The 11,424-nt window shown below is 38.7% G+C and overlaps 1 protein-coding gene across 1 annotated transcript in view; it reads left to right on the top strand.

The window, feature by feature from the left end:
- Nucleotides 1-246: 246 nt before the first annotated feature.
- The window catches only part of LOC107661088 (pyruvate carboxylase, mitochondrial-like), a 215,660-nt gene continuing 204,482 nt past the window's right edge, over nucleotides 247-11,424 (top strand). Inside the window, exons 1-6 of the mRNA XM_016450539.1 lie at nucleotides 247-388; nucleotides 1,110-1,294; nucleotides 1,923-2,088; nucleotides 5,409-5,554; nucleotides 6,818-6,935; nucleotides 9,494-9,645. Coding sequence (XP_016306025.1) covers nucleotides 247-388; nucleotides 1,110-1,294; nucleotides 1,923-2,088; nucleotides 5,409-5,554; nucleotides 6,818-6,935; nucleotides 9,494-9,645 — 909 coding nt within the window. The remainder of the gene's footprint in view (nucleotides 389-1,109; nucleotides 1,295-1,922; nucleotides 2,089-5,408; nucleotides 5,555-6,817; nucleotides 6,936-9,493; nucleotides 9,646-11,424) is intronic.

The following is an 11,424-nucleotide window of genomic DNA, read 5'->3' as shown; positions in this document are numbered from 1 at the left end:
AAAATATAGACATAAACTAGCGGAAATTACAACGTTTTGAAATACATAGCGGCTCGTGAAAGTTTAATTGACCTATTATTTTGGCGAAAACAGATCAGGAGCCAATTGGTCCATGTATTCTAAAGTGTGTACAGATCCTTCAATTTCGACTCAATTTCGTCCGTACTTTTAAAACGAATTTATGAAGGATAACTACAACCAGGGCGATTTGTTCATCTTTAACTTTTCGGTTTGTATTTCTCTAGGATGCTCCTGCGTTTGGGAGGGTCCAGGGGGAAGATGGGCATCCTGCTCATCAGGAGAGTGGGTTTGTTTTGTCGTTCTGCCCACTTGTCTTCCCAAAACCTGGAATATCGACCAATCAAAAAGGTCATGGTTGCAAACAGAGGTAAAACTTGTAATCCCGAGATTAAATATTTTGCAAACAGTGAAAAGACCGTGGAAAGTGAAAGCCTGATCCCTGGATTAGTGCTCTGAAAATCTAAATACACACAAGGCCCAGGAGTGCTGCATTTTAAATTAATTTTCAGCAAGATCTAAAATGATTTATGGTTGCAAACAGAGGTAAAACTTGTAATCCCGAGATTAAATATTTTGCAAACAGTGAAAAGACCGTGGAAAGTGAAAGCCTGATCCCTCGATTAGTGCTCTGAAAATCTAAATACACACAAGGCCCAGGAGTGCTGCATTTTAAATGAATTTTCAGCAAGATCTAAAATGATTTACTTGTTATTATTTACCCACCCTCTTGTCATTATTTACTCATCCGATCCTTGTTATTATTTATTCACTCAAATGGCATTTCAAATCTGCATGCTAACACATGGCCTGTTAAGATGCAGGTTTTTTCAAACTTTTTAATGCCATGTACCCCCAAATATGATAATCTACCTTTTAAAACATTTTTTTTTCCAATAATTTTTTTATGGTGCACTTTTTAATGCCATGTACCCCCAAATATGATAATCTACCTTTTAAAACATTTTTTTTTTCCAATAATTTTTTTGGTCATTGTTTTGTCCTTTGAGGAACTGAAAGATGTGGGCTCATTTCGAGGTGATTACCACTACTGTCCACTAACCTATTCACACATGTGTTTCTCCCATCAGGTGAAATAGCCATCCGGGTGTTTCGTGCATGCACAGAGCTTGGGATCCGCACAGTGGCTGTATATTCAGAGCAGGACACGGGGCAGATGCACAGACAGAAGGCAGATGAGGCTTACCTCATTGGCAGAGGCCTGTCCCCCGTTGCAGCCTATCTCCATATCCCCGACATAATCAAAGTGGCTAAGGTTAGGCAGTTATATATCTATCCGTCAGACTGTGATTCACCTTATCTGTCACTCTCTGAACGACGGCCTGTCTGCATTGTGTAATAACTCTTCCGGTGCTTAGTATTCACATCAGCACTTCACTATATGGTGCTCAAATAGATCCATTCCTGTTTTTTTGGAATAGTGTCAGAGATGCCAGCCAGATTCAGATCCTTTGGCGAACTCTCTCATTATGCCACAGGCAGCTCATCTCTCAAACCAGCAGCTTAGCCACCACAACAATGCACTAATAATGCATAAACACAAAGCATAACACACACAACACCACACCGTATTAAAACCGAACAAGCAGCCAACATCATCGTCTCTAACCTCAGCAGACGGCCTCAGAATAATTAGTCTTTCTCCAATGCAATTACCATGTTGCACGCAGTCAGCCAACAGAGAGAGAGGGGCCTTTCAAATTCTCTCTGATTGGGATTTGAATGAAATTAGTATTTTCCAGCATCAGAATAATTAGGCCTGACTGCTGTGCCACATACACATCCCTGACTAATGTTTTTTTCTTTCTGTTCTCATTTCTCTCTCTGTCTTTCTATCTCTTGCCCCTTCTGTATTTCTCTGCCTGTGCTTTTCTCCCTCTCAGGAAAATAATGTGGATGCAATCCACCCTGGTTATGGCTTTTTATCAGAGCGTGCAGACTTTGCCCAAGCCTGTGCTGATGCCAGGGTAAGATTCATTGGTCCTTCCCCAGAGGTTGTGCGCAAGATGGGGGATAAAGTGGAAGCCCGTGCCCTGGCCATAAAAGCAGGTACCAAAAAATCTCTTTACCCCAGAGATTCCTTTCTACATGGGGGTTGGGTGAACAGTACCAGGGCAACCCTAGCACCATGGTACTTGCAATAAAAAAAATGAAATTCTAGATTTATATGATTAACTGTTGCAGTTGGTGGAGCTGAAGCTTTATAATAAAAGTATAGAATAAAACAACCAAATAAGTTATATCTTTCTATAAGAAAACTATTAATATTTATTATTAATTACTAATATTTGTTCATATTATTCATATTTGATTCTACTTATTTTAACCCAATACTTGCAGGCAAATTATTGTCTTTGTTTCTTTGTCTATTTTTTCCTTGTCAACCAAAATAGTTCTAAATGAAACTGCATGTTTTTGAACAAATTGGTTGAGTGGATGAATCAATGACTCACTCATAAACACTAATTTCCTGAACAAATCGGTGTTTTGAAAGAACTGGTTAAATAAATACATGTAAATCAGTAAATCAATCAGACAGTCTTATCGTGTCATCATCATCATACTGGCTTAACAATGTGACTGGCAGAAAGAGTCACTGAAAAATCCCTGCTACTAATCCATCTGCAGAACCACAGAGTTGTGACAGCAATTTTTGACCAGAAGTCTCAGATACAGTAGAAAGTTCAGGTGTAGCTTATAGGCTCTTGGACTGTAGGTTAGGGTCAGTGGTCAATGAGGTTAGGTGTTCCTTAGCTCAGCCCTAACCTCCATACTGAGAATGATAGTCGGAATCTGCTGTCACGTATGGCTCTGCAGCTGGATATATCTGACTGACTGACAGTCTGTCTGGAATGCACAAACACAAACAAGCAGATACAAACAGTGAAAAATGACTAAATATGACACTCAGCAAATCAAATGAAATCAAACCAGGGCATGTAATGAGAAAATTTGTTCAGGGTAAGAGCCTTTTTTGACACTGTTACTGCATTATTGCTGCAAGGTGTAAATCACAGATCCGATCTTTTGACAAATTTCCTTTTTTGTCCCATCTGTTACTTTCACTTCACATTCACTTCAGACATAGCCAGCTGTGTTGACATGAATACCTGTCAAGGCTGTCAGTCTGCATGATATAACCTTGTTAGGTGTTTCCAGTATGCTTAGTAGTCCTCAAATGTTTAACACGAATGTCCCAATGAACGTAATTATTGTACATGTCCTTGTTCTTGAAAAATCAATAAAACTGCTAAAGAATGTAATGGATTATTCAATGGAGAGAACAGGCTGTCTTGTTAATTCACACAGCAATTCTGTTGAATTGAATATTTCTGTGTGTGGTCATTAGAAATAAAATATGACATTTCTCTTTGGGAAATATGGGAGATGCTTCCTCTTACAATGTATATTGCTGTATTTAACTAATTATTTGCATAATTCTTCATTTATTTAAAGAAAAAAATGAATTGCCCTTCATGTTCTTTACATTATGATAAAATGTGGCCGCAAAAGGCCTTTCAGTGTATATAACAAACGTGTATGTGTCCGTAATTTGATGTTTGTATATTTATGTATAGTATGATCATTTTTGCAAAAACTGTGCTTGATAAAAAAATAAAATTAATTAATAAAATATATATACTAACAGCTATTTTAGTCTAGTCTTTGAGATCACGTGACCAGCAAAACACTGCTTAGTTTAATTTTTCTAACCCTATATTAGTGGACACTTTCATCTGTTGAATAAATTAATCATGCCTGACTGCTAAAAATATGATTTTTACAACAACAACAAAAAAAAGACAATTTTTTCCACACTTCTAGGGGTCAGTACAATTTTTTTTCACATACGGACATCACAACAATATATATCTTATATAATAATATATAAATATTATATCTTGTCATACTCTATTGCTTCTTTTTTTATAGTAAATACTTAACAAATGTAAAAAAAAAAATATATATATATATATATATATATATCAAAATATGTATCAAATATGTGTCAAAAAATGGGCACACTTTTTTGATGGGGGGCTGTGCCCCAGTACTGAAGAAAGTCTAGAAATGCCCGTGGTGTAAACAGCAAAAACATATCAAATCACTTGTTGTATGTGTTTGCTTGTATGTGTTTGCGGTTTACATGCATGCAACAAGATCTGATCTGCACCAAAACATGATTCATTATTTTGTATTCACAAAGTATAATTTACAAAAAACAGAGACTGAGGTGATCAGGTCCTACAAGTTCAATACAATAATTATAGTATTGTCATTTTTTTATATTTCCTCATTACAGTACTTTTTTGTGAAACTTGTGTATGCGAATCATTGAAAAACGTGTCGTAATTCGTAATTTGATGTTTGTATATTTATGTATAGTATGATCATTTTTGCAAAAACTGTGCTTGATAAAAAAAAAACAAAAAAAAACTTGAAGGTGGTTTGATGGTCTTTCCTGGTTTAATCTGGTCTAGTTGGTCCCCTGCCTTGCCAGGCTGGTGTAGCTCCCACCCTAAATCACAGACAAGTGCATCTAGTGTAGACCGTATCACTGATTATAATGGGTTGTGTTACCAGTCTTTTGTTGCATCGTGCCGCTCGTGCCCAGTGTAGACATGGTGTTAAGGTAGTTTTATTTATTTATTTAGTGACATAAGTTTGTGAAATAAGAGGAGATTCAGATGCAAATGTTTAGAATTTTTACCGTTTTAATTTACTAAATGTTTTACTTTACATAAATATGTACCACATAAGGATGTGGCCCAAATAGTATGCAAAAAACAAATAGATCTGAATTAAATTCTGTTAATTTTTCCCAATCATTTTAGGTTATCTTGATCATTTGTGTAAACCAGGGGTGTCGCTAGACTCTTTTTACTGGGATGTCTCCAGTAAAATACTGCTGTGCTCCAGTAAAACATTACTGATAAATCCTTATGTGTCAGTGAAGATTACTGCATACCTGTTTGTTTTCTATCAGCTGTTAAGAATGCCAGATTCTGATATAATTGTTCAAACAGGTTTGTAAAAAAAGTCTGAAATTGTTTGCAATTCAGTTCGATTCATTTAGACAGTCCACTCACGCACTGAATCATTTCCAATGGTTTAAGTAATAGTAAAGGGATATTTGTGTGAGGTAGATATTCACCAACAATAGAAAACAAAACTTGCAAATGCCTTCTATCATTTGCCAGCAATGAAGCAGCTTATTGTGTGTGCAGCTTGTGAATGACTCTGTACTGCAGGTGAAGACTATTTATCATATATCCAGTTTTATCTTGTCTTTTGTCGCGTTGTGCCACTCATGCCGCTCATGCTGTTAGGGTAGATATTCAGGTGTGTGTGTGTGTGTGTGTGTGAAGGTGTTCCAGTTGTTCCCGGAACAGACGCACCCATCTCATCTCTTAAAGAGGCTGAGGAGTTTGCCAAAACATACAGCTTTCCCATCATCTTTAAAGCTGCATATGGAGGAGGAGGCCGTGGGATGAGGGTGGTTCGAGATTATGAGGTCTGTGAATCCTCTAGCCCAATTAATGCATAAAAAATAAATAACCAGGGAATCAGAAAACCATCATGTGTCACTGTGATGATAGCAGGCCAGACACCTAAATATGCCACCAAAGTGCCACAATGCCACAGCATTTACACTTATTACTTACAGTATAGCTGCCTCTACAATTTAAATTGGAATGGAAGAAAGTATTTTAAAATTGAAAAATTGCATATGACTTTTTCACTCAATGGGACCTTTCACTCAAAATCACCCTTTTCCTGTATGAAAAACTCAATCTGACATTATCTGACAGTAGTGCCCTTCTCCCCTTAAACAGATAACTGTGAAGTTTCAAGGCTAGCCCACCCAAACTATGTCGATCACGACTTTTAATGGGCCTCATTTTCTGCACGTGTGAACAACATATATTGTTTATTTTATGTCAGTGGATACTGCCTATTTTATGACAGCATTCAATTGTGTTACGGTAAGATAGATGCTCATTGTCCTCCACTTGACATGTGGACATACACATGTGACAATTACTATTCCAGTGCAATACTATATCACATTGACATTGCTTGTTCTACATAGTCCATTTGCTTTATTTATTGCCTGTATTTATTGTCACTAGTGAAAAGTGTTTAGTGTTTATTGCCTCCTTCTACCAGGCTCTGTGAGATAAGTGGACAAGCACTGTCTTGTAAAGAGTGTTAAATATTGTGTGTCATGGTTTCTGAAGAGACTTCATTTCATGTCTTCAACTACTTCACAGACGATAAATGAAAGTATACCAAGCTCAACCTTTAATGAAAACAATTAAGTGCTTACCAAATGACCTTAGTGGATGATTTGCCTTTGTTCCACTAAGAATAGAAATCATTGCCATTTTATTCTCTACTAGATTAGCTTTCAGTTTATTAGACACACTCGAAAGCACCCTTCAGAATATTTCAATTTAAAACAGATGGTTTTAATTATATTATATTATATTATATTATATTATATTATATTATATTATATTATAAGCAAAACATTTTTCAAATTTGACAATCATAAGAAATGATGCTTAAGCACAAAATCAGCATCTTGGAATGATTTTGTGTAATGGCTACTGAAAATTCAGCTTTTCCATCATTGGAATAAATTACATTTTAAAATATATTAAAATAGAAAACAGTTATTATAAATTGTTATAATATTTCATAATATTACTGATGTTACTGGGCTTGGTTACTTTTACTTATTGTAATAATGAACTTTGTGACTTGTTTACAGGAATTAGAGGAGAACTATCAGCGAGCATATTCAGAGGCTCTGGCTGCATTTGGTAATGGTTCTCTGTTTGTTGAGAAGTTCATCGAGAAACCACGACACATTGAAGTACAAATTCTTGGTAAGTTAATCCATGTATTTTGTGTTTGTGTATGTTTGTGTTGACAAAATAAACAGAGAGGGATATTATAAGAATTTGTCAGAATTTGAATTTGTCTATAGTCCCTAGAATGTGTGCACATATTTGTTTACCATGCTTGCTATGATCTATTAGCTTCTCCCTGGTGTATTTGAACCATTATAGCTGAGTATTTTGGCTCATTAGACGTGATTTGCTCGTCTGGAACAGAGCTCATAGTCGATAACATACAGCTGGAATTGAATTGGGCTTGTTAACAGAGAATGGCTCTGTGTGTGTCCAGGGAACACCAACCACATGCTCTCTCTCTCTCTCTCTCTCTCTCTCTCTCTCTCTCCCTTTCTCTCACTCTCAGATAAACTGATTTTATGTCTTCTTGTGCTCCACTGTGAATCTAATACCAAAGTTATGCAGATAAATATCTGAGATACAAAAGAACCGTATAGTCCTGTTCCCTTTCAGTCAGTCACGTTCGACGTTACGTCAGTCATGACTGACGAATTGGGATCTCGCCTGAGAGCCCAATCACCTTCGAGTGTTAACTAAACAAGCCAATGACAGTTGGCGTGCGTGTTTCGCAAACGCACATCAGCTTTTCGCTTCGGAGCCGAGCCTTCTAGCAAGACTGAATCTCCGCGAGTGTCTACGAGACAGCCTCTGGCATTGGTGTTACGGCGCGTCAGCGGGGGTTGCCATCCAGTGCTGCTCTCTTCGGCGTGCTGCAGCTTCCCATTCTGCGGTCTTGCCGCGACCTCCCCTGGGCGCTTCAGCGCTCTCTCTAAAAGAGTGTTTTTCCTAAAAAAACAAAAAAACCGGTCTTGCCGCGACCTCCCCTGGGCGCTTCAGCGCTCTCTCTAAGAGAGTGTTTTTCCTAAAAAAACAAAAAAACAAAGAGCAAATCTAAAAGAGCTCCACGAGCGACGGGCATCTTTTTAAAGATGGCTTCCCGCTCGTGCGTTTCTGGATGTGGTCGTTTCCTGGCTTCATCTGACGGTCACGATCGCTGTGTCCAAAAAAAAAAAAAAAAAAAAGAGCAAATCTAAAAGAGCTCCACGAGCGACGTGCGTCTTTTTAAAAATGGCTTCCCGCTCGTGCGTTTCTGGATGTGGTCGGTTCCTGGCTTCATCTGACGGTCACGATCGCTGTGTCTCGTGCTTGGGCTTTCAGCACGCTGAGGCAGTGCTCGTGGATGAGTCATGTTCTCATTGCGGGAACATGACCATCGCGATGTTGCGGTCCAGATACCTCCTCATCAAACGGGGGGGCATCCCCCTTGCCATGCCCCGTTCTAGCTCCTCCGTCTCTCGGAGAGCCACTTCGGTTCATGGTCAGGGTGATCTGAGGATCACGGTGAGAGCTTGCTGCCGGCTGGGCGACGCCTAACACGCTTGCGAGGTTCTATAATCTCCGTGTAGAGCCCGTGTCCTCTCGTGTACTCGCCTCAGGTAGGCAGTAACACCGGACCTGCTCGGTGTCAATCACGCTTGCTGCGCCATTCCCCTCTATGGACCGGATACGTGCGCTTTTTTGCTTCTCAGTTCAGTTCCCCATGGCGAACCCTGTTGGAGTTCCGTGGCGGAGCGCCAGATGCCAGGTTCCGCACTCGTGTGCATGCCCAAGGTCAGCCCTTGTGCTGGGCTAGGTGCCCGTGTGTAGTGATTCCCCCTTCGAGTGATCCCACATGTGTATTCTTATATTTATATATATATATATATATATATATATATATATATATATATCTCGTCTCAGTTACTTGTGTAACCCTCGTTCCCTGAAGGAGGGAACGGAGACGTTACGTCCCGTCGCCACAATTGCTGTACCACTGCTGTACGGCCGGGGCACGTAGTCTCGGCTCCGAAGCGAAAAACTGATGTGCGTTTGCACGCGCTCTTCTTTTATACCCGCGCTGCGGGGCGGGGTGCACGTGGCGAAACACACACGCCAACTGTCATTGGATTGTTTAGTTAACACTTGAAGGTCATTGGGCTCTCGGGCGAGATCCCAATTCGTCAGTCACGACTGACGTAATGTCTCCGTTCCCTCCTTCAGGGAACGAGGGTTACACAAGTAACCGAGACGTTTTCTGTCATTTTCTATAACAGGATTAAATGTTTTAGCGATAATACAAAGAATATCACATATTTTATCTGATAGACTGTTAAATAATTTCCTTTTTAACTAAAGGGATATTACGTAAGACTAACAGGATTAAAAGTGCAATTGAGGACACATTAAAGATCCTAATACATTTCTATTTTTTCATGACGATAATGACAACAACTGCTCAAACCAAAGTAGAATTAATTAATTAATAAAATGAATTATCCTTGCTTATGAAAACATATTTGTGATAAAATAAATCAGATTTTTATCTTTTATCTCATTTTGTTTATATCTTAAATATTTTATTTAATATATTGAGACATATATGATAAGGAAGTATATGATTGGGAATGGGAAGTAACCCATTTAAATCAGGCAAACTTAAACCTTTCTCTGTCCTTTCTCTCAATATTTATTCTTCTTGCTTTCGCTCACAGGTGATAAATATGGAAACGTGATTCATCTGTATGAGAGGGATTGCTCTATCCAGAGAAGACATCAGAAAGTGGTAGAGATCGCTCCTGCTGCCCAGCTCGACCCTCACCTCAGAGACAGACTGACCTCAGACTCAGTCAACCTGGCCAAACAGGTACAGTACTGACACAAACACACGGATGATTGACGTGCATAACCTGCGACCAAAGCTTACACACATAGATTTCTCTTAGCTATATACTTAGCATGCCCTTCCTGAGCTTTCCTCTAGACAGTGTGAGTCAATCAACTCAGGGTTATAATACCTTCTCAGTTCTCACACTTCATTATGCCTGGTCACACACACACACACACACACACACACACACACACACACACACACCCTCAAGGCATGTGCACCCAGGCCCAGATTTCTCTTGACTCCTTTGCTGTATGTGTGTACTGAATGATTAACATATGTTAGTTTTCAGTGCTGCTCTGTCAAAAGATCTAGTCACAGAGGAATGTGTTGATTTATTTATTGATGTATTTAGCAGAGGCAGATAAATGGAGATGGAAGTGATCAATGAGTTATTAGTAGTAAACTCCCAGTGATGTCTATCTTTATGGAGATATGTGTTGCACTGCCTACATAATTTCTCTCTTACTCTTTCTCTGTATCTGTCATGCTACCTTATCTAGCCTTCTTTCTATAGATGATTAGTAACAAACTGGTAGCAATCACGTCATACTGCATTACTGCATGGCACAAGCTGATTGGCTTCTGATGATTCTACAGCTAATAAGATTTTTTGCTCAGCATTTCAATAGTTGGTTCTGTGTTCCCTGTAAGCTGGAGTTCCTCTGAAACCCTCCACCTCCACCAGCTCCACCTGTCTAAAACTGTTACATGATTTATGTATGCCTAATCATGCAGCAGCAACAGCTTATCATAAATAATATATTTCTGTCAGTATATGAAGAGTTTATTTGCAAAAACAGATAACTGTTTTTATAAATGTTCATAAATCATGGTTTTATTGCATTATGTTTTTATTGTGGTTGGGTATGCAGTAAAACCATTTCATGCACAGGTAGTTCCAAGTCAGTTTAATCACTGTTCCATAATAATGCGCTGTTTTAATTGATGCACACTAACCAACACACATCACTCGCATACACACACACACACACAGAGAGAGAGAGAGAGAGAGTATGAGAGATCGCAGATTGCGCTGCACACACACACACACATAAACTTGTTGTCAACGCTTCCCCACGATTTTTGTTAATAAATTGCCTAGATACTAGATCGCTACATTATATTCCTCAGCAACGATGGTAAAATGGCTGTTTCTGAAGTAATTGTTTGTAGAGAGAGACACACAGACACAGCACGCAGGTACACACAACTGTCATCTCTCTCTCTCTCTCTCTCTCTCTCTCTCTCGATTATTAATTGAAATACATGCTATAATTCATTCAAATAAATGTGATCTTGCCGCACTATTTCATCTGTGTGTCTGATTTGAAGCGGGCAGAATGCTAGAGGTAACGTGCAGTAACTGAATAAAATAACTGTCATTTTTACCCATTTGGTCAAATATTAGAACTAATACTAGCAATGCTAGTTTTAACTTGTCTATAACTTGGCAAATGACCATGGAATAAGCAGGATAATCAATGGCTAGCCGTGCATTAAAGGATTTTAAATGCATGATGTGGAGGCAAAGAACCGCCCGACGCGAAGCGGAGGTTACATATATTAGGGCTGTCAGTCGATTAAAATTTTTAATCTAATTAATTACATGATGTGTCGATTAAAGGCACAATATGTAAGATTTTTTTATTAAAATATCCAAAAACCACTAGAACAGTGTTATATATTTTGCTGACTTGTGTACTTACATTATCCCAAATGTTTCGAAGAATGTTTAAATCCAGAGAAATAAGC

Source organism: Sinocyclocheilus anshuiensis, unplaced genomic scaffold (genome assembly GCF_001515605.1).
Source record: "Sinocyclocheilus anshuiensis isolate Anshui unplaced genomic scaffold, SAMN03320099.WGS_v1.1 scaffold2015, whole genome shotgun sequence".
Taxonomy (NCBI): domain Eukaryota; kingdom Metazoa; phylum Chordata; class Actinopteri; order Cypriniformes; family Cyprinidae; genus Sinocyclocheilus; species Sinocyclocheilus anshuiensis.
Note: the sequence above shows the minus strand (reverse complement) of the source record. Positions and strands in the feature narration are given on the sequence as shown.